General features: G+C 38.5%; 1 protein-coding gene across 1 annotated transcript in view; it reads left to right on the top strand.

Moving 5' to 3' along the window:
* Window positions 1-1,754: 1,754 nt before the first annotated feature.
* The window catches only part of TBC1D5 (TBC1 domain family member 5), a gene marked incomplete at its 5' end in the record, with an annotated part of 192,604 nt that continues 169,607 nt past the window's right edge, over window positions 1,755-24,751 (top strand). Inside the window, one exon of the mRNA XM_082479097.1 lies at window positions 1,755-1,854. Coding sequence (XP_082335223.1) covers window positions 1,755-1,854 — 100 coding nt within the window. The remainder of the gene's footprint in view (window positions 1,855-24,751) is intronic.

Here is a 24,751-nt window from a genome sequence, read left to right as displayed (position 1 = left end):
AGGCTGGAGAGGTGGGCCCAAGCCAACCTCATGCAGTCCAACAAGGCCAAGTGCAAGGTCCTACATCTGGGTCGGGGCAATCCCAAGCACAAATAGAGGCTCAGCAGGGAATGGCTGGAGATCAGCCCTGAGGAGAAGGACCTGGGTGTCCGGATTGACGAGAAGCTCAACATGAGCCAGCAATGTGCGATTGCAGCCCAGAAGGCCAACCGTATCCTGGGCTGCATCAGAAGAAGTGTGACCGGCAGGTCAAAGGAGGTGATTCTGCCCCTCTACTCCGCTCTTGTGAGACCCCACCAGGAGTACTGCATCCAGCTCTGGAGTCCCCAACATAAGAAGGACATGGACCTGCTGGAGCCTGTCCAGAGGAGAGCCACGAGGATGATCCGAGGGCTGGAGCACTTCTCCTATGAGGAGAGACTGAGAGAGTTGGGCTTGTTCAGCCTGGAGAAGAGAAGGCTCTGGGGAGATCTTATTGCGGCCTTCCAGTACTTAAAGGGGGCCTACAGGAGAGCTGAGGAAGGACTTTTTACTAGGGCATGTAGCGATAGGACGAGGGGGAATGGCTTTAAACTGGAAGAGGGCAGGCTCAGATTGAACATTAGGAAGAAAATTTTCACTTGATGAGGGTGGTAAGGCACTGGAACAGGTTGCCCAGAGAGGTTGTTGAGGCCCCATCTCTGGAGGTGTTCAAGGCCAGGCTGGATGTGGCCTTGGGCAACCTGGTCTAGTGGGAGGTGTCCCTGCCTATGGCAGGAGGGTTGGAACTCAATGATCTTCCAGGTCCCTTCCAACCTAAACCATTCTATGATTCTATGACTATAACACCATCTGCTTTTCACCCATTTATTGGCATACTCTCATTCGTTGCAGCCTATATATTAACTTGCAACAACCCTCACATGAACTTATGACATAGTTCTTGTTCACTTATGTGGTAGTGATGTGAATGCCATTCACATGCCATCACAGCCTGTGATGGTGAACGCGCATCATCTGCTTCCTGGGTTTTCAGTTTTCTGCTTTCTCCCCTTTTGCACTTCATTTTTGGAAGAACTTCTTTGTAAATATTCACTAGCTGGCTGATTATGTTTCTTCAAGTGCTGCCTTAACACCATCTTTCTAGAAAGCTAATAAATCTTGATAAAACCGAAATCAGCCATCATACAAGTCAGTATTATTTCATTCTCTCTTTTTGCACGTATTTGTGTCCCTCTCTCTGTTATCTTATACTTGACGTATGGTTTCTGAAAAAGTAGTGGTTAAAAGGAAGTTTTTCTAGGATAAGAGGTCCTGAGTCCAGAAGAGTGATGATGATGGGTCTCGCCTCAGCTTTGCTTTATCACGTCAGCTTTGCTCTATAACCTTCATCATCCCCAAGGACTAGCATCAGTTCTCCCTGGAATCAGACTAAAGGATGAGTTGGGAGAGCTAGAAAAGGGAGGAAAGAGGCTCCTGCCCCACTTCACAGTCTGTTGAAACCACACTTGGACTTTCATTTGCAGTGTGATTGTTGGAGGTACTATCACAATTCTTTTGGATTCCAAATAATAAAACATTTGAATGGAAACACTGTTGTTCTGCTATTAGACATCTAATGGTAATGTTATGCCTGGAAAATAAAGAAAGGTTATAAGCATTTTTGCTATTGACTTGTGTGATTGAAAAATAGCTAAAGAAACACTGAAATGATTGTTTCTCTCTTTCTTTTCCTCCAGATAAAAACCCTTGAGTTGGAATTTGCTGTTGCCAATATGTATCATTCTGTGTCTGAAACCAGTCACCCTTTGCAAACAGAGGAACAAGAAATAGGCATTGATCCCTTACAGAGTTATTTGAACAAGCCAGGGGAAGGTGAGTTTTGTATTTCTGTACTTTTTTGACTTTCTACCTAGAAACCTTACAGAAGTGTGTCACGATAACTGTACCTGTCATAATTTGTTTAATTCTCTCAATGAAGTTGAACAGGGCAACTTAAAGAACATTTCACAGAGTACGTGTAGAACACTCTGACACTAATGAAAACCACGAAAAGTCAACTTTCAATTACAGACAGAAACATTAGCCAAATGTTTAATGCGCTGTCATCCTTTTTTAATCATAAACCAAACACTGACTTCAGCATAAGAATATTGAAATGCAGCATGGCTTTGTGTTACCTTGTCAAGCATGGGCTCTTATACTGCTTTGGTTTTAGGGATTTTTTTCTGGTTGGTTTTTTTTTTTTTTTTTTAATTCTGCAGTAAAGTTCAGTATGTTATTTTGGATGAGATTATGCAAACAAAAAGGCTGATTTCCCTTTTTTTTTTTTTTTTGACTCAGCACCTATATTTTTATTTGAAAAAAAACCTGGAAGTTGAGATAGAATGAACAGGCTTTAAAGGCAGAAATTACTATGTAACCTAAAGTAAATTAATTAAATGCAGTATTTGGAAGACTCTAATGAACAGTGAGAACAAACTGCTTGCATAATGCAATGCATGTCTGTGTTGCTTGTCTTTTCTACTTATTTGCTAGTAGTGACAGTATAGTTAGTTCGAAGAAAGTGATAAGCTTAACGAGAAAGCTCGTCCTTGTCATGAAAACATTCCTCAAGTACTCAGTTATACGCAGTGGCACCTTAACTACCTGTAATTTTCCAGTCATTGAACACATGTACCAGGAGGGCAAAATAAAAAATTTATTTTAAATTACAGAGTTGAAACAACTTTGTCACATTTCCTAAGTCCCTCACCCAGATCAACTGCTCCGTGTGGGTGTATCTGTCTATAAATCTTCTGTTTACTAGTGCTTATTAAAACAGCTATCTCAAGTTTTGCTTAGTCACGTTTATTACTTCAGTTTATAAGAAGCTGGTGTTTTGCTTTAAAATATATTGGTAAAACTTCATTGTCCCTTTGAGCTAATTTTTTTTTTTTCATTTTTTCTTCATTCGTTTGTAAAGCTTTCTCAATGTTAGAAAATGAGAATGAACATCTAGGGGGAAGTATTTTAAAACCTGACGATTAAATGAAATAGGTTTTCTAGGTCAGTGTTCCTCCTCGATTACATTTGACATCTTAACGATATGGAGCCATTTTAGTTTGATAAACTAAATGCATTTTTGTACATACTCTTAGAAACTTGAAAATAATCTTTTGCAATAACCTAAAATAATAACCATTTTCCAGAGAAAATATAGCTTGCTTCTAGTCTACCCCAATCAAGAAAAAGATAAGCATTTCCTCTGATTTTTTCCTTAAAAAAATACTGGTAATTCTCTCAACCCTGCTTCAAGAAAAAACAAGATTTTTCACTGTTAAAAAAACCCAGCGTAAATTAATTTTACCCTTTATTGTGCCCAGAAGCGATTAGTTACCTTGACTGAAAAGGTTTCTCATTTTTATCCCAACCTTAACATTTCTATGACATACAAAGTTATTAGTATTGAATTGATGTTTAAAAGTGCCATTAATTCATTTACCCCAAATGTTCATTAACAATGTAAATGTATGCTGATGTTCTATGAGACAAGGAAGTGACTAATGACTCTTCGCACTAACAACACTTAAAATGAATAGAAACTTTAGATAGCTAATCTTGAAGTAATCAAGACCCTCATTCAGCTTGGCATCTCTGTATGCTCTAAAACAGCTGTCAACTGTTAAAAATATATACACAACACACACATACGCACATGCGAAGATAAAGATATGTAAATACATGGTTCCCCAAGTCATAAAGGTTACCAACTATGGCACATTTTTTTATGTTCTATCTATGTAAATATTTTATATAAAGCATCCATTTCATCTTCATAGGTTCTTTTACTGTGAAACACATACTGCATTTTAATTTGAAACTTTATATATCCAGAATAAGTCTCTGAAGTTTTGATACTTCATTTTAAATAAAGCCTATGCTTAGGTGGTGGTAGGTCTTTGAGCATTAAATATACAGGCTTTCCTGTCCATACAGTCCGTCCATCATGGTTTTCACAAAAGTGCTTCCAGAGGTTTTTCTACTTGGCCTCAAGTTTCAGGCATGATACAGAATCAACTTGGTGAAAATCTGTATCTTATAGTCTTCCGTATCATGTATCATAGAAGTACGAAGGAGAGGCGGTCCATCGGTCCGAGGTGTTCTATGCAATATTGTGGAATATCAGGACATCTGAATTGGTTTTTGGAGCTGTGTTGAATGCTTAAAGTATTACATCGGAGGCAAAGTCGTAGAAATCTTCACTGAGATGACTGAAAATAAATATTTAATCATAGGGCTAGTCAGATTTGTTAATCTACACAAAGTATTGTATTTTTACTATGTGTGATTGGTACCAAAACTTGTCGGATAACAGGAGATGTCATGTCCAGCTGGAGTTTTGAAATTCTCTCATAAGGCGTTTTCATAAAATGAGAGAAATCTCAGAAATACATGGATTGCTGTTAAGTATAGCTGGCTGGAAAACTGCATGCATAGACTACTTCTTGGTCATTTGCTGTCAGCTTGAAAGGATACATTGGATGGGATTCCAGAAATACGTTGATTGAGTCTAGTAGTACTCAGTTCTTTTATTAAAAACTCAGTGAAGGTATAGAGAGAAAACACGGTTTATTTGGCACAGGGCTGTTAGCACAACGGAGGGCAGACATACAATTCAAAGTATTCTTGAGGTTTTGGGGAAGTGGCCTGAGAAGAATGAGACACGGTTCACTAGGAACAGCTGCGAGGTTTAATGTTGCAAATGCCAGGCAGGAGACAATTAGCTAGCTGAACAAATAAAAGTAGAGCATTACAGATGAGGTAAGTGTCATTTGGAGAAAGATCTGGGCGTTCATAGCACTCCAAGCTGTGTAACTGAGGAACTTTGAATTTTGAGTTATGATGAGTCATGAGAATGTGCTTGTTTGCAAGTTAAAAAAAAATCAGGATAGGCTCTTAACTAATTGACAGTCAAGATCTTTTTTTCTATCCCTTTAAAATATTAAAAAAGAAAACCCAGATAACATAGTATTTCAGTCTTCTTCTGACGGTTGATTTGGCCTATGTTATTTTCCTTGTGTCTGATTTTTTTTTTTCGAGATAGAAAAATGTGCACTGCATATATGCGCTCATATATATGCTTTTTTTAAATAACGTTTTTAGTAGTTGATAAGAAATTTGTGGCAGGGATTCTCACTTTTGCAATCTGATACTTGAAATGGAAGATTTTAGTTCTTTTAAGAAATTTTAATTTTGGATTATATCTTCTGGATCTGGTTGTATTTTAATTTACATTCATGTATATATATATGCATTGTTATGTTTGCTTTTGACTATAGTAAGTTGATGGTATCTTGCTACATTTTCTGTTCCAACATTCTTCATTATATTGTTCATATTAATCTAACAATATTTTTGAATGGTTCCCTCTGAAATAGGGATCTTTATCAGAGAAACTGGTGGATCTTTGGTTTTTTTTTTGTCTCCAGCAGAGACTTTATAAACCCTGAATATATGAAGAGAAATTAAAGAAACTGTATTCTTTTACCTTCTCATCGTGTATTGCATCTGACAAACTATTTTCTTCATTTCCAAATGCTTGAGGTTTATATTACATTGAAATGGGATAACTAGGTTAACTGTTTCTGAGCAGCCGTAAATTTTTAGTCTAAGTTATAGCGCTCACCACATTCTGACACAAGTTTTGAAGAGCATAGTAGGTAGTATTCCCATTTCATTGGTGTAATGAGAAGGTTGATCCTCTAAGGACAGACTGGAACAATGCATTTAATACTCTTCAATTTAATTTGCTCAATATCACAATTAATACAATTAAGGTCACTTGAAATGAAACTATTAATGAATTGGGTAATTTACTTTAACAATGTCAGTGTGTTCTCACAATTACATTTGCTTTAATTAGTGTACAAGCTATTATTTAATAGCATACTTCACATAGAAAAATGTAATGTGTTCTTTGTTCTTAATAGAAGAAAAGGGGAAACCTTTAACGGGTCCGAGTGTTTTGGGTTTAGAGTTTGGGGGAGTATATTTCTTGTCTAAAGGCTGTAGTTGGTGGCGAGGACAGGGAAGGCTGACATAGCTGCAAGGGCGAAGATAGCTACTGGACTGTGTGACTGAAATTAATCCAGCTGAGATAGATGAGTTGCACACCTCGTATTTACCATTGCATCCCGCCTGATTCTCAAGGCTGCCATTAAAAAAATGTGAGAGATGGGAAGAGAACATTCATGTTTCCACTTTGACCGTATACTGTGTGTTTCCATTGCTCCTCTTTGGAGAATTTTGCCATTCTGGTATTAACCTCATAACCCCGATCACTAGAAAGTTCTATCATGTAGAACTATACCTTAGGTGGAGTTTGAGATACCTGGTTTATATCAATGTTATACAGAAAACACGTAGAAGGCAGAGGGGAATGAAGTAATAAGTAAGTATGCACCTTCTGTGGACCTAACAGGACCCACATACTATCAAATAATTTCCCCAAATCTGAAGTGTAATTCACATGGGACTACTTGGGTCTTCAGTACATCCTTTTACATTCATTCTGGGGTTAAGTGAACTTTTGCTGTCAGAATATTATATTATCTTCTAATCAGCAGCTATTCAGTGTTACTGGTTGGTTGGGTTTTTTTCCCCTTACAACCCCCTTCAGTCAGGGAGACCATGCTGACGCAGATTGTCCTGTATGGCGTTTCTCTCGCTCCAATTTTAGAGATCGTATCCGTGATTACATTTAAAAGAGACGGCCGCAGAGGTCCAGACTTCTCTGTGTGAGAAGTACATTCCTAGGTAAAAGCAATTGAGAATGCAAATGCAGAGACTTCGTGAAGCCTTATTACTTTCACATCAAATATTTTTCAACGTGTGTTGTATGACGTCATGTGCGTCGTGTAATGTGTGTTCTTTCATCTCCCCTGCAGGGAGGGACACGTACATGAAGTATAGCATTGTGTTTTTAAGAGCCCCTTTAAAATATGCGTGCTACTTTGTGTTTTCATTAAAAAGACAAGATTGGAACAGAGAACCTCTTCGCATTATACCGGCAGCAGGAGATGCTGAGGGTTGTGATTGTTCTTAATGCCTTTGGGAGTTCATGCTATGGTTTCTGCCAGGCCCTGAGAGTGCCCTGTGTCCTTCCTTGGTGAGTGTCACCCTTCGGGCAGAAAGCTTCAGTGTCCCCCACCAGCACAGGTGTTGCTGGTGGTCCTCATCCAAAACCCTCCTGCCTCTCCTTCGGGGCTTGGCTTTGCCCTTAAACTCACAGGTATGATAGAGGAGAAAGAGCTGTCTTCAGTCGGGTTCGCTTTGTATTGGATGAATAAAAGCGAGAGCGGTTTTTACATCCTCAAACACCATATGCTGACATAACAAGCATTTTAATATTCATTTATTAATAATAACTACTGTTTAGCTTGCTTTTAATTGAGCAGCAACAGGATTGCCGTGACAAAGGCTATTGGAGCAACACAGTATGTCTTGAGCTAACTCAGCCTGTCACCCGCTCCATATGACTCTTCGTTTTCTCTTCTGTTTTCTGTATTAGAAATGCATTGTTATAAAGAAATCAGTTAATGGAGAAGCTACGCATGTTTGAAAAGACATATATTTAATGTGAAGTTAGTCGAAAATAGTCAGCACGAAGTCCATTTTTTCCTTTAAAGATTGTACGGGCATTGACATGCCCTTAGATGGGTAAAGGAAATTGGCCCTTTGATTTCAGTGCCGTGCTGCAAATTCCTATTTAGGCGCTGCAGGAGTATTTTAAACAACTTCAGCTGTCAGAGCGACTGTGAGTAGCTGACATAGTCTTGTTGGTTACCGGCTTCCAGAGTTGAATTTTTCTCCCTAGAATTGGTAGCTCCAGGTTTTTTGGTGGCTTCACGTGAGTTGCACACTGCATTCGTTCCAGTTGGAGGTTATACTGTGGCATGGGTAACTGGCACCAGCATCGCGTAGGGAAATTCCCTTCAGTGCTTGATAAGACAGATACTAGAAAACACCTTTTGGGCAGCAATGTCTGTTGATCTAAAATATTAATTTTGAAAGTTTTACTCTAAATCGGTGTATGAAAATAAGACCATTCTCACTAATGCTGTTGGCTCTTCACCTCTGTTAACTCATGTCACCTGGGAGTTTCCAGTTCTTTCCATCCCAGCCCGAATACTGGCATAAATCTAGACGATGCTATGATTCTGTAAATCACCTGTCAGCCTCATGCCATTCTTCTAGTAACTCCTTGTGACCCTATTTTGGGAAATGGTGATTTCAGCATTTCTTTTTGTTCTTTTCCTAGCTTTTCCCATATCCAGGTTAAAGCTCAACTAGCTGGCTCTCACCTCACTTCCTAGTATACCTGTAGTGTAATACATGTGCTATAAAAGGAAATGATGCAGGTCGAATGAAAAAGATACTTATTGTTTTTTACTGAATTTTACATGCCTAGAGAAGCTTAAAATACCAAGCAGAAATTTCCATTTTAACTATAGTAACTTACTGAACAACAAAATTAAAACAGAATAATCTTTTTTTAGCATGACCTCTGTAAATGGAATTAAGACTATGTTAAAACTAGCTCATTATTAGAAGTTATACAGAAGTGAACGATGAGAATGGAATCATTCTTTGAATACTTTGCTCAGACTTGATAGAAATATATAATATGAAGGTTACTATTACACCTCACATATTAAGTGTTTCCAGGCAATGATCAAATAATGTTAAATGACTGTATCTCCTACATATGGAAAAGGCAGATTCTCTTAATTTAAAAAAATTGAACTGTACAAGTTTGATTGTACTTGTGTACGTATAATGAAAGACTAGTAAATCAGAATTCTAGCTGAGGCCAGCATGATTGGTACAGGATAATAATTAAATGTTTGAGTTCGCTTCTGTCCTGACGTACAGAAGACTGTAATTTACAAAGCAGTCTGTGAATTGTGTGCAGCTAGCTGATGTTACAGGCCTCTCTATCCGAGATTAAATGTATGTTAAAACATTTTGAAAGAGTTTAACTGCCACAGATTTGATTGTATTAGAAATTGATTGCTCTATATAACAGAACTATGTCAGCACAGACGGGATCTTTCCTGTCTTTCGTATACGTGGACGTTTATAAAGATCTGGAATTCCTTATTGTAAAATGGGAAGGGTTCAACCTACTTTCACTTAAGCGCCGAGTCACACTGCAGAGTTTGAATTTTAGGCTTCTATTTAGACTAGTAAGCCTTATTCTTTAGCCTCCTTGGGTACCCCTGTCCTTGTCCTCTTTGGACGTGCAAAGCTAAGAGGCGTGGGAGGGGAGAGAAAAAAAGCGCCATGACATTTATTTTAAGTGGTTAGAAATTATCTGGTAAGATGTGTATTATTTATTGACAATCTGGCCTTTTAACAAAGAAAAATAGGCCTATGCTTAGGTTGCCACTGCTACAACCGAAACAGCTGATACTTTAATGAACAACATACTGAGGGCCATCCAGGACATAAGGCAAATTAAGCAGGTTACAAACTGCACATCTTCTGTTTAGGTCTAGGAGATCTCCCCAGCTCTGACAATTAGCTCCAGCGATCAGGCAAGCAGACAGACAGAAACAGAAGGAGGCCATTTGTATCAATTTGAGGAACAGAACTAGTAATGAAGTAAAATATCCGTACCAGGTAGTTTCACCTCCGCTTTGGAACAGATATTTCTAACTGCCGGTTTCAGCCTCACAATAGCAAATAAATAAATAAATAACTATGTGCTGCTTAACAAAAGCTTATTTTCTGTTGTTTACAAATTGAGAGCAAAAGAATAATAATAGTTCTAACCTAGAGGGTTTTTTAAAAAGGAGAAAACATTTTCTGGACATACAAGCAAATACGAATCTTGGTAACCTGACAGCTTTGTTTAAACGTTGAATTTGAGTTTCCTTTCATGAAAATCTTTTCAAAGTACAGCAATTCAGCTGTGAAAACCTGAATACATTAATGATGACAAAGAACCTCTGGAATGAGCCAACATTTGTTTTTGTTCTTTTACAACGTTTCCTGATGAATTGCACATACAAAAGTGTTGCAGGTTATTTTAATTTTCTTTTCTTACTTTGATAATAAATGTCTCCACTGTTTACCTTTTTGGTTAAGGTACCTTATTATTACTAATCAGCTTTAATTATTTATAGCAAAATGACTGTGAAAGATGTTTCTTTGATGTCGAAAAAGTCAGGGACCTGATCCTGATCCTATTAAAATTAATGGCTGGGTTCCAATTGACTGTAAAGGTAACAAGCCTGACTGCCCTTATTGTCTAAGGGAAGCAGGAATTTAGCCCAAGGTAATGGATTGTGGTTGGTTACTTGGAGGTCCTCGATTTTGGGAGTGTTCAGATGTCAAGCGTTTGGTGTCAAGATTTGGCCATGCAGGGGCAGAGTGCGTATAACTGACTTTTAAAAGTCCTGGGCTTCATTTTGATCTCAAGATACACAATAACTGAAAAATGCTAAATCACGGAATTTTCAGAGTTGGAAGGGACCTCTAGAGATATCTAGTCCAACTCCCCTAAATATAGGTTAGCAAACCAACCCAAGTCTAAACAATCCTGGATAGGGAACATTGTGTTTCAAATGCATGTATGTGAGCTTATGGTTAAATCTTGTTTTCTATAAGCGGACTATTACTGGGTTTCGTTTTCTAAATTTTAAGCTTGAGATTTATATGGGTGTACATACACGCACACTCTGTGACGAGACCGAACGCTCCTGTGAGACCCAGAATATCTTTGCGTTATTCATAAGTATCCCCGTTCAGCTTTTACGTCATGTCAGATGTTTAGATTACTTCGTCAGTGATCGTGTGACTATAATGTTTCAACTGCAGTACGAATGATACAAAAGGATATAGCAAATCCAATTTATTTTCACTGTTTGTGACAATCATACAAGCTCATGACACAGTTTGTGCTCCATGGCTTGATCTCTTCAAAAAGGGAAGGCGGACTTGGGACACTTGTCTTGCATCTGTGTGCCTACCTCATCCTATTAGAAGGTGTCATATACCAAATAAGCTACGAAATGAATTCTCGTAACCTCCATAGGAAGAATAACAAGGCTACATGATCTTGTACAAACAAAGATTTGAAGCAGGCTGAAATGACATGCCTAGTTCATAAAGAAGTCTGTAGCAGGGCCGGGAGGTGGTCCCAGATTGTTCAAGGACCAGAACACTGCCGCCGTGACAGTGCCATCCTTCAGCACTTGCTTTCTTTCAGCTGTTTTTTGTGAGGCAGGTAGCTAGTTCGCTAAAAAAAAAAACAGAGTAACTGTGGTACCTAACAGACTTTTCGTGTTTTATATACAAACTTAAAATAAACAAGCACTTATCAGCTTAGACATTTCAACTAGAAGTATTTTTGGTAATGGAAATGAAAAATATTTGAGAAGATGCAGGTCATTGTCACCTTTTCAGTAGTACGAGCAATCAAATAAAAAGAAAATGTTTTGAATATGTTAAACTATTCCCTAACCTTTGGTAAACGGTAGCTCAGTACAGATATATATGGGTGTTACTATTAAAACATGATTTGGCCGCAAGTTTAAGGAATGCTACTCCAGCTTAATGAAATAGTTATCAGAGTTGATTTGTTTGTACTTGTTTATTTCACTGTTTCGTATCTCGGCATTGCCGGCTGCTGTCTTAGGAAGAGGGAAAATACTAAAACTTCTTAAGAGGTTCTTTTAAAGTAAGCGCTACATACTGCTTTTAGCGTTTCAGTATGTTACTAGGTACTGGGGGCATTAGCTGGCTTGACATATTGCTGGATGTACCTTGCACATCGCTGAGTGCAGTGGTACCCTCATGTTTACCCTGCAGCTACTGTTGAGGTAAATGGAATACCTTCTCTTAGATATTTCAAGGAAAGTGGGTGGGAAGGTTAAAAATCAAATTTAATGGAAGTAAACCATAATGGCCACTTAAAAAAACCCTACGTTGATTTTCCTCTATTAAATATCTTAATTCTGTACAAACAGCTGGCAGTTAAATGCTTCTGCTTGGATACTAGAGTGATAAACAAGGAAACATAAACTCTGGGATAGGAAGACTGCAGTCAAGTTTTTGAACAAATCCCTTTCAGTTTAGTGTAACTGGGACCATGTAACCAAAATATTAGCAAGTAGCCTATATGATAAATTTCTCCACTAAAATTTTGATATCCCATTACAAATTATTCTTCTTGATCTTCCTAGAAGTTAAAAGGCACAAACTTCATCCAGATAAAGCTTTTATGGCGGTGATAATTCTTTTCTTCTGAGAAATTGGATTTGTAATGGAATCAATGATTTAACCTTAGGAAAAATGAACTATATAGTGTTTCAGTACTAAGTGCAATTGAAGGGATGGAGTTCTTATGTAATACATGGGAAAATATGTTTCCAATGATGTGAAAATGTTTGAGTTTCATTACAGTGGGGTACATTTTCTATATGTTAGTCATAATGTTTGAAGATACTGTTGTTGTTTACTTTTCATTTGAAATATTTAAGGGGTGGAGCAACGGAACATAAATCTGTCCATTAGTGGGCATTTCTACTTTGCACTCGGTTGAATTCTCATCAAATTTGATTTGCTGACTGGTGGCCAGAACAGATGTTATCTTAATGGCAGAGAGAAGCCTGTTGAGCCACAGGGCCACCTCCAAACTTCTGTGACCCAATATGGGTCCACTCTTAATTGAAGTACGAAAGAAAATACTACTTTCAAAAAGCGTACAAAGTTCCATTCTGAATTATCACAGCTAGATGGCCACAACTATCGGCTACACCAAGAATGAAATTTTATTGCCAGAGAAAGTTTGGCATTAATTGTTGCTATTCTAAAAAAAAAATTAAAATAAAATATCCTGGCAGACAAGCTTGTGTCTTTTGCTTATTTGAATTTGAAAGAAAGAAGGGATGTGAATCAGAGCTTATACTGTGGAAGACTCTATCTCTACTTTGAGGTTCTTGTCACTATAACTAGTGAAAAATTTTGTTTTAAAAGTTTGTAATTAAAATAGCCATGTTTCTGCAGGATCAAATTTAATGTATTTTATAAAATTATATTTATGATGAACACATGAGAATTTTAGTTGTGGCACTTGCATGAACTAAAGTTACACCCTTGGTAACTGTGCTGTTAGAATAACTACTTGTTCAAGTGAAGATTTTATATTTTTTTTTAAGAAGCTGGGTTGTAACATACATCTATCAGAAAATTTCTGGTTTGGAATATCATATAAACCCTGTGTTAAATGTTCCTTGGCATTTTAAAAAAATAGCATATAAAGCCTGTATTAAATGGTCTGTCGCTCTTTCTCATATATTTAATTTTTGCAGGAAAAAAAAAGATATTTTTTTCGACAAAAGTAGCTGTAAATGAAAACCACAGATTTAATTCTGGACATGAAAAATCTGCTGCAGATTTTGTGTCTTGGAATTAATATGATATTTATGATACTACATCTCCTCTAGACACTGCAAATTTAGGAAGATACTTGCAGGTTTTCTGCAATTTCAGAGACACTTACTCATATCTGTCAGCTTCAGTTTGAGATTCCTATGGAAAAATGAGCCTGCATTTGGTATCTGGCATTTGCATTACTTGGCTGAAGACAGTTTTCTTTTTTTTTGCATATTACTCTGTTCGTTGTAGCTCAGAGCAGCAACTTTGAAACTTTGAAAAAACCTAAGTGGTTTTTTTTTAATTAATACATAAAGACGAATTTAAATTCAACATTGCATTAACTGTGACAATCTCAACTCAAATACAGAAGTCAAATTGTTCTGATTTTTGTGAAGCTGAAATCAGTTGTCAATTGATAGTTACTTTTTGTACATATAACAATGATAATAATTGCATTAAAGCAATACTGAATCTTAAGATAGGAAGTGGTGACATCTAAAAATGTAGTAAATTATGTGTGCAGCGGTAATCTGCTGTTAGCCTAGCATAAGGGGCCTCTTACACCACGGATCCTACAGCACGGGTGCTTACTGTAATGATACCAAGTCTTTGCTGCAAGAGAGTCAACAGAACCAGTTACTTTATTGATTGAATTCCTTCATGCTATAATCGCACTGGGAAGAAAGGCATGATTATTGAGAAATTTTATTAATCAGATTTTTTAAGGTAATTTAGGCTTTTAGAGATTACTTGGAGCGCTGGAAGAGTGTCGTGGCTCTTCGTGAAAGGAGCAGAATTGTGTAAGTACCATGTTCAGCCACCAGCCAAGTGCCCCTTCTGGCTTGCCACCTAGATAGCCATTGATGGCTCCATCCAAGCCACGGCAATGAAGTTTGTACACCTTGGAATTATTCCCCGGCTTAGGTCTGTTCTTTGATCAGCAAGTGATTTTCTGTTTATAAATTGACACCATTTTACATCGAAGGCGATGTAGTAGTTCTCATTTACCGGTTGCTCCGAAGTCTGGATCTGGTTTCAATTTTGTTGAAGTTAAGGCAAAGCACAATTTGAGAGCTTTTGGTTTGGTCTCATTTTTTCCTTTTACGAACCATATGTCAGTGCTCCAAAGGCCTGTTTTGTGGCTGGTTAAAACAGAATAAAAACACCTATAAAAGGTCCCACTCGGAGAAATACGTACTAATTTCAGGCAAAAATTCTTTTCATTTGGTGTTTACAAACGGCACTTTTAAAACTTTGCCTAGAGGTAGGGAGGAGTGTTTCAAAAATAAGATGTTTAAGTAAAATGACTACAAAAGCATGTAATCTTCCATTTTAGTGTATTTCTTCTTCTGAATAAGTTATGCTCTAATAAAAATTAAAGAGCAAGTTGCATTTCGAAGATCAGGTCATCGTAATTCATTGACATTAGGCCACATAACTGAATAATGTCTTACTTCAGTGAAATACATCAAATGAGATCAACAATTATGACTCATAAACATGCCTCGCAGGCATAAAACAGCAGGGAATTAGCATGTGAGGCTGATAAATATGCATGTAAATAAGCTCCCAAAGGAATAACATGGGTTTGATTGATAGGTTTAGAATTGGAACATATGTAAACCCCTTTATTCCTCATTCTGGTGTAGCTAAGTAAAGATGCGTTTTACTTGTTAAAAGTTTCAATAACTTTGTAAATCTTAATGCCACATCTGCTTTTGTGTGTGCAGGCACGTGTGGGTGTCACTTGAGAGATTGATTGAATTGTCTACAGGGTAGATGCCCTCACACTAAGATTGTAGTGTTTGTGTGTGTATAGTGGAGCGGTTGTGTATGTGCATGCACATGTATACGCATTTGGGCACTGCGTGCTAGGCGGTGTTGAGCAAAAGATTATTTTGGAGTTTCTTTTACTTTTTACTCAGAATTCACAGATTTTAAAGTTTGCTTCGTAAGTAGAAAACCGAGTTGTGAGTTTTGGTATGTGCACCAGTATATTTATTTTTGCAAATACATTCTGCTTTGAAGGTAATTACTATATATGTTACAGAAAGTCCCACAAGTGCTACTACATTTGAGAGCCTGGCAGTGATTCTTTATAAACTTCCATTTTTGTTGGCATCTTACAGCTTGAGCTCTTATCTACAACTTCAAAGTACCTATCACAGCAGTATCTTTATGTTGATCAGCGCAAGTGTTTATGCTGTGCAGAGATTTACATCCGTATTGTTAGAAAAGTATATAACACACTTTGTGTTTATAAAACATTAATACTTTGCTTTGCCAAATACAGACCAATTGGTTGCCATTGTCATGTGGCCTGGTGTACATCTGCTTTATTACCATTCCCTGCTATTAGGCAATAAAAACTTTTCCAACTGATGCACACTTACTGATGTTGCATCACACTGTAATTACGGTAAAGCGATCTTCGACCAGTGGCAGCCAAGAGGCAAAAACATTTGCAATGCTATGAAGTGTGTATTAACTGTAGATTTTAGTTACCTGTGGTTTATAGCTAAAATGGTCATTCTGAGAAACTGGAGATGGGGCCGGTATCAGAGATCGCAGTTGTTCGCATGTGAAAACTTCAATTCTGTAATACCTGCCTTTCGCTTAGAGATACCTTTCTGCGGAAATAAAGCCTGAGCAAAATGACTTCCATCTGTTTAGATTTATAGGGTAGCAGAGAGTATAATTTTCGGTTAAGATCAGGAGCTGCTGCTTAGTTCTGAAAGCCGGCTCTTTTTGCTGCTTGAAAATAAATAAATAAACTTGTAGCAGTTAGAGACATCAGCATCTAATCTCACGTGGGTTCTCATGAAGCAATTTATAGCTACCTTGTATAATTTGTATAGAAATGTTAAGTTGATCCCTGCTCCAGCAGCATCAGCTGCTTAACCCAGAATGTAACAGCCTGCGACACCAAGAAAAAGCGAGCCCCATCTACAGACTAGGGGAGGGGATTTTGCATAACAGAGCTGAATAAGCAGATTGCTATCGGAACTCTGATGGACCATGTTTCTAGCTGCATAGCACTGTCCTTTTTTTCACAGAGGATGCCCAGATATCTCTTGAGCCAACAGAAATAGAAAATAAACCACTTTTTTTTTTCTTTTTTTTTTTCCTAACAACGTGCCCTTTTTACAGTCGGGGTCTTGTCAGGCTGTCACTCAGTTTCCACTCCCCACAAGGAATGTCCTTGAATGGCCCAAGAGAAGCCAGAAAATTGTTGCTAAGTATTTTTTTCATTCACCTCTAGAATTTTCTGCATTTTCTCCAACATGTGTGAAGCCACTGGGAAATATGGTTAAATGAGTTAAGCAGACATCACCCATCTGTGCATCTCAGGGAAAATAAAAACAGTGCTGTCCCTCCGAAAGCTTTCTTGGTACATAACCAAAATCAGAAGAACAACCACCACACTCTAAAGCTAAACCTAGGCAAGGCTCTTGCAGGAAGACAGGGAGGAGCGCTTTGAAGGAACGGCTTCTTCTGGCCCACCCCAGCCTTGCTGGTGCACGGCCTTTGCAGAACGGAAGGTGGTCCTGGCACCTGTGCCTGAAGGCGCCTGGGCACACGAGGAAACATGACTGCGCATCATATCATCTTCAGACGGTGTTAAAAACCTGGCATTCAGCCCCAGCTCTGCATTTCAGCCCCCTCGCAAGCCAAAATGATCGCCTTGCAGCCTCTTCCTTGTTTGTATAAATGTTTTATAATTCTAGATAGAAGGCATCGCAAGAACCCTACTTTTGCTCAAGTCTCCATTCGCCCTTTAATGTTGTTCATTGTCGCTCTTTCCACTACTCAAATGATTTGTAATTTGTATCTCTCAAAACGGTTCCCACTTGGCTTTCTCATGCACCGAGAAGTCAGATGCCTGACATTACTGTGTAAAGTTAAGTGCTTGGGGTTAATGAATGGCATTAAATTTTATGAGGTCATGTCCAGTAGATGTTAAAAGAAGCTTAAGGGAACTTTATCGCTGATAGAAATTAACAGTTGGCATGAAAGAATGCCTGAGGGAGTTCAGTTCTAAGCAAAAATAAAATTGGTGGTATAAAAACTAAAATATAGAGTCATTGTGATTAATGTAAACATTTTTGTTAGGTAATTGGTTACGTGTCGCAGTAAAAGAAATAAGACCTCACAGTTTGAAAGGAAAGAATATTATTGTATTTAGAAAGCAATTAATGTTTCTAGTCAAATAAAAAAAAATCACGTCACGTACAATATTTATATTCTTTCAGTAAACATATAACCTTTGGGGCTATATTTATCAAATAGTCAAGTCTCCACTTATTTACATTAGTTTTTTCTTTCGGCAAAATGTGTTTTCCCTAGTGGAGTACGTTATTTTGTTTCATTAAACCTTTATTTCTACTCACATGCATTGCTTATATTACAGACCAAATGAGTAAATCCTGTGTACTTTAGTCATCGAAGGTTTGTGCTTTGGGGTGACTGATGGATGGCATGAAAATTCTGTTTCAAAAAGAAAATGGCTACATTAACTTATGGATAGATCTGTTTTGCATAATTATGTGGGGAACTATTCAGTAATTACACTAGTATTCACATACTGTAATTTTCGGCGTCTTTATTCACTGTCATTCCAATGAGAGGAAACGGAAAACTTGTTTAGACGTATATATTCTTTCTTGCTCTGTCTTACGACCCGCAGTCACAGCATGTAGTACTTTTTCAAAATAATGCCTGTGCTCGAGTAAGACAGCTATTGTCTTGAATTTTGCTCCCGCAGCACGGGTGTAAATTCTGCACCCGTACTTCCAAGTCTCTGATACCACGCTATGGATGTGCCTAAATGACCTTCTGCAGACCCATTCCTTTCACGTCACTTGAGGTCTGTGTTGTGTGGACGGAGTGTTGGAGGTGACAGTGTCGGAGGTGACAGTGTTATGCCTGCTGAGAATGCCGAGTCCAAGTTTCTGGATCAGAGGTTTTTCTTCTCTCTGGTTGGACAGAGAGGTACAATACCTGTCATACAGCACAGCAAGTCATGGCCACCTCCAAAATTTGGAAGGTGAAATCAGAAGAGAAGTGAAAATATGTTAGAATTTGTAGTCCCTCAGGGCTGTTCTGTTGCTCTCCAGATTATTACGTGTGTGGTTGAATATGAACTACATACATGAAACATCCCTTATCACATTTTCCTTAGGTAGCGCTTGGTCAAAAAATCCGGAGTCAAAAAGCTAATGCTCTCTGATGCTGAGTGACATTTTTGTCTTGCACTCAGACTGTTTTCTTTTTGGCTAAAAGATACTGCACGTTTTCTGTCTTAGAGAACTGGGGTAACTGTCTGGAAGAATTGACTACTACTTAACATTTATCCTATTGTTGTGTAAACGAAGTCATCAACCTTTTAGAAAACTTAAATATAATTATTGTCTGCAAGAAAAATCTAGTCATACTTGTCTAATTTGTGTTTTTGAAATCTCTTCTTTCTTGCGTCTCCAAGTGCTTCATTCTTGCATCCGTAGTTCTGTTCTAAAGTGCCACCAGGGATTGACGCTACTTATCCTCCTCACGGGAGGGTAAGGGTGGGGAAGAGAAATCTGTCTGGTGATGGATTACATACTCTTTCACAGAAATGTTTTGTGGGGAGTTTCTTTCTCAGTATCTACAACAGAGGGCCCACTGTTCGACAAACTATGTTGCACGGTAGTGGATAGAAGTGTTTTGTCATTCTGGCTGTCAATTTGAGATGTTTTTCTATTCTGATGTAGCTGTGGACTTTCATCTCTTTGACGTCTAGCGTTTACTGCTATGACTATATATATACACCTTTGCTCTTCACATTTTTCTAGGTCCGTCATTCACAACATGCATCTGCTTTTGCACTAGCAAAGTACACGGTGCTCTCCAAATTAACTGAGGGTTGATTTAAAAGAATTTTGATTAAAATCTCATGTTTTCATTATGCTTTGGCATATTTTGATTTGGCAGTTTAAAAGCTCTAGCTCAGTACTTCTTTTGGTGACACTGTTTGGTGACATGTTTTTTCATTGGAGAAATGTACAGAAAGTGTAGGATAGTGCTCCATTTCATGTTCTCTGAGGTATGAGTCCACAGGATACACAATGTATTCTGAGAATTAGCGGCCTTAATTAGACAGCCTCAAATTAGGAGTCTGGGGCTTCCTGCCGTCATCCTATAAAACTGAGCTAGGCAGCTTTAAGCTGAGGTTTCCCTTTCTGGTGCAGGTTCCTTCTGTACGGTTAATTTGATTAAGTTAAGGGCCGTTCCATTGGCAGCAGGAACGTCCCTTTCGGGGTTGAGTATTTGAGTCCTCATGGCAGTGTTGGTTGTCTTCAGGTTGTTGGGGTTTTTCTCAGACCATCTTGCTCAAGTTCACCAGGTGCTAGTGCTATAAGGGGAAGGTATCGTAACATGATTTTTTTTTTTTTTTAACAGTGCACTTGTGAATTGTCTTAGCTCTAGACTCAGCTATTGATGGAACATTTTTAAGTTTTACCCGGATAACTTTAAACTTTACCTAGAGACTAAGTTGCTTTTTCAAAATCATTCACATAATAGATTTGTTAAGGAATAAAAAAAAAAAAGTGCTTTCTGTTGTGTAATGAATGATGGATAAAGGAAGTAAAAATCATACACACTTCTAATATGCTGTGTTCATAGTTTAATAAACCATTGGTTATACCTTTACTTTTTTTTGGTGTGTGTAATGCTGCTAAAATGAGTTACGTAGTACATTATTAAAAACATGTCTTTCCAATAGACATGAGCAGGATTCTACTTCTGACTAATTTAACAGATTATCCTGCAGTTTATGTTGATACAAATCCAAAATATCCTGTCAGACCTGCAGATCTGACTGCTTCCAGCAGTGCTAAAAAGAGTTGTGGTAGGGGAGGAGGAGGCTGCAGCTGGAAGGAGCCGGAGATGCTGAGCTTTCTGGGGTGACAGGGATGCTGTGGGTGCCCAAGTGCCTCTCCCTGGCCCTGGGCGTTTTAGTAACTGGCTGCTTCCCACGTTGCTTCACGTGGGACATTCTTCACCTCTTCCTGTGTGCTTTTAAAACGGTAGCATTTGAGGAAGGTCCAGGCATTGCCCAGTCTTGCGCCTCTGTGACAGCTTCGTAACTTCAAGCTTCTTACCTGCTTCCTCAGAGCCCAAAACCCCCCGTTCCGCTGCTGGCTCTCAGGGGCGGTGCCAGCCCCGCCATGGGATGCCAAGTAGTTCCACTGCCTTTTAGTTTCTTGTGCTCCTGAATTGCTGTGTTTCCATTTGCGGCCACGGTGCTGCTGCTTCTACTCTTTCTGGTTGCCTCCTAGCCATAAATGCTGCCTGTTATCCCACTCCAGGTAGGCACGTAGCTAGTGTCACCGCAGTAGCCACCTGGGTGCTCTGATTTCAGGCCGAACCTCTTCGTGCATATGTGCTGGGCAAAGGAAAATGGTATGATTTTCACAGTGTTCCTAAACATATTTACACTCAAGGAAGAAGGTCCAAGAAAGTACAGTCTGCTTTCAGGAGAAGCCTTTGACATCCACCAATAGTGCTGGAAGTCACCAGCCTGCTGCGGTAGCTTACTTTGGTGAGCAACAGCCAAGAAACAAAGCAGAGTTGCTCCTGCTCTTTTTAACACTCTGGTCCTAGTTATCATGAGACCACCTCCCCAGCTTTAGGAGGTGAGGCTGTGGATCGCTACCATGTGGCTTCCTGGCCAGGCTGGCCTTTCTCCCGATAAACCTGTTAGTTGAAGAGCAGCTCGCTGCTTGTTGAAAGGGCAATTCTATTGCAATAAAAGAGCACTTAATCCTTTCTCGTTTGTCTTCTACTATCATTTAATCTTGGCAAACCAACAGAATGTTAGAAAACTTCTGCTCAATCTTTTTCGGCTCCGTTTTGTTTTTCCTAGGCTCGATGGAATATGCATTACAGCTTTTGAATATGAAAATCAAACTATACTTACATATGATTTATTATCCCAAACAGAAGGATTGCATCTATCTATAAGATAGAAATGTGGTTAAAAATAGGATGTAATTGAAGTAAATTAAAGGACAATAGTAGCCTTCAAACATATAAAGAGATGGTATGTTTTTCTTATTGTCAGCGTAAATGGTCTCTGGAGACCACCTTTTTACAGTGATTGTGCATGTCTAAGATTAAGCAAAGCTGCATGACCAGTGCTATCTCAGGAGGATGCTGAGTCATTAACTCATGTTTATTGCCTCTTGCCATCTTTAGATTATTGCAATTTATAGCTGAAAGGCCTTTTAGGCTGTTTATAAGTTAAAATTAGCTAAATTCTTCTGGATGCAAGTGATAAGTCACTCGGCATTTGTATGTCAGGGGACGTAAGTTCCTAGCAATGATGCCAGGCAGCTTCTAAGATTTTTTTTTTCTTTCCGTGCAAAGTCTAATTGTGCTACTTGTCCCTGCTTATACTGGATTACTCTATCCTCTGTTTTGCTAATTTGGGTAATTTGCTGTTTTGTTAAGTGTATATGCTCTTAAAGAATTTACTGAAGTTAGAAAGGATATTATTTATTAGGTATATAGCTTCCACTTCAATCAGACTACAATAAGATGTTTGTATCTTATCCTGCAGTCTTTTGAGTCACATTTGGTGGTGACCTAGGAATTTATTTAAGTTATACATGGTAAATGCTCGGCCAGGTTAAGTAGCAGATACAGGCTGTAGCACGGAGCATATGAACAGAAGTGGACATAATTTACTACGGACCAAAGACGTGTGCACTAAGAGAAACAATAACTGGGAAAAAAAAAAAAAGTTAGAAGAATCACATTTTACCTTATCCTGTGGATGTTTTTCTTTTACCAGTCTTATTGCTGCCGGTAACAAATTCAATCCGGGCATTACTGGACTAAATGCTTATTGACTTCAGTGGAAGTCTCGTTTGCTTATATAAGCTAGTATTGTGTGGTTCCCACTAAATGGAAAGTCAAACTATTTTTCCATGTAGCTGCATTTTCTGAAGTGTTTAAATCGCTATTAGCATCACAGTTAAATGTGGCCTTCCCATCATGTTCAAAGAGATTATATTAAAACACCTCTGGGTGTAAATTATTTAAGATTTCCGTACCTTCAATCAGCTGACAATTCTTCTCAAGCATTCCGATGAATTAGTTCGGTGTTATTAGAGTAAAATTCCTTATTCTATAGGTTTTATTGTTCTTAGTTTAGAGACAGTGTATAGCTCAGCCTGTTTTGGTAAACACAGAGGCTTCATCAGGAAAAGAAATATTACAAGTAAGTCCTTTGAATATACTTATTGTTGAATTTAGTTTAAATTGAGCTGCAAGGGGCGTCATTTCTTAAACACTGTCGCTACATTCTTATTTCAAAATCAGTCATCTAGACTTTTGTATATCTTTTCCCATCCACACTTTTTCCCACATACATTTTACATGTGGAAAAGTGGTATGCTAATTTACAAGCTAACCTAATGACAGGGTTGGTGTTTAGATTTGTGAACTCTCGGAAGCACTTTCACTTAAAATGGAAACCCTCATATTTTTATGTGCCTTGATTTAAACTGAAGTGCATAGACAAAATTATTTCAGACAGAGGTTTTGCCTGGAGAACACACGGAGTTTACTCATATATGTATATACATATTTGCAGTTGTGATTTTATATGCAAAGATCATAGAAGATGCCACTTGATTGTCGTAAATCAGCAATCCAAAAGACATCGGAATTGACTGGGTTCGAGCAACGTGCCATACAAGATATTCTTATGATCTCCAGAAGTTTTTTGTTCATAACTGCAACCCAATGCGTCTGCCTATCATACTGTTCAGCAGCTTTCTGCTGGGCTAAAACAGGCTTTGATTTTGCACCTTGGCGTCAGCGTTCCTTACCTATTTTCAAATGTGACCAGCTTTCACTATCACAAGATTAGCATATGTGCGGGTACTCTATTGTGTTTTATCTTTGTCTTCCTTTCCCAACTCAAGCAAGCTTAACGGGGAAAAGACGCCTTTAATGTGTATGTATTGTATTTTTCTCATATTAATTTTTAAAGATAAACAAATGAAATACATTAGCCTATGTAAGACTTTGGTACCTCTAATGGCAAAGTCTCGCAGTTAATTATCTGCATATGTCGTGAATTATCACAGTGTGTTATTTTTTATTTCACTTGTGGCAAAATATGATATTTTAGTGCAGGGTTATTGAAATTAAAACGTTACCAAAACAACTGTACCAAGCAACGCATGGATTCAAAGTACGCGTCTCATGCTAAATGAACTTGAAGCAAGGGACGGAGGGACAGGTTTGGACTTAAAAGATTGCTCACCGAAAAGTTGCATCATATTTATTTCAGAAAACTTAAACAACTCGCTCAGAGTGAAATGTTCTCCAACTTTCCAGCCTAATAATTATTTTATAAATATCGGAAGTGCTGTGCACTTAATTCTTTAGCTGAAGGCATTATTTTCAGTTTCCCTACACCGCTTGGAGCGTGCTCCATTTAATCATTTTAAAAGCTTATTGGGTGTAAATTGAATTTAACACTGTAGTTGCGAGGGTGTTATGTAAAAAGTCCGAAGGATTGAGTGAGGTAGCTGAAGCGGGGGGGTGGGGAGGGGGATGGATGCTGGTGCTGGTACCCGCGGTGGAGCTGCGCGGGGGTGGAGGGGGGGGGGGGGGGCAGCGGCGGCGGCAGCAGCATCTGCGACCCCGCAGCACCCTCTCTCGGCGCGGCGCGGCAGCGGGAGCCCCGCCAAACCCACGGCCGGGAAATGCCCCCTCCTCTCCACCCCCCCACCCCCACCCCCCCCCAGCCACCTTTCACTTTTTTTAAAGGTCTAGTTTATGCAGTAAAAAAACCCCTCCATTTGCCGTATGTTTTGGGATTAATTCTCCTTTTATTATTATTTTATATCTTTTTTTTTTTTTCCTCCTCCTCCTGCCAGTTTTGGTCCATCAGCCGACCGAAATCAGGAAGCTTCAGTCGTCTTCATCTTTTTTGTAATTTTTTTTTTTTTTTCCCCTCCCCTTCGCTGCAGAGATCCTGTAGACTTTCCAAACTGCATATTCGGTGCTGTAGAAATGCAAATTGTCTGCTCTTTTGTAAACCTTTCGATTGTCAGCCTGCTCTCTTTCAAAATAATAGAGGAGCCTGGAATCGCCCATGCTAAAATTAAGAATTTATAACTGTATGGAACAGATGTTTTCATAAACATTTGCTATAATTAATTTCAACTAGGGGATTGAAGGAACAAAGCAGTTTTTCCCTCTTCAAAACTTTATTGCCTTTTCCCCATACAGCGAACTCAGAAATCTTTGCTTTAATATTGTTAATGAAACAAATTTACTCTTC

Source organism: Vanellus vanellus (genome assembly GCF_965231255.1).
Source record: "Vanellus vanellus genome assembly, chromosome: 2".
NCBI lineage: Eukaryota > Metazoa > Chordata > Aves > Charadriiformes > Charadriidae > Vanellus > Vanellus vanellus.
This window is presented reverse-complemented; position numbering and strand designations above follow the sequence as displayed.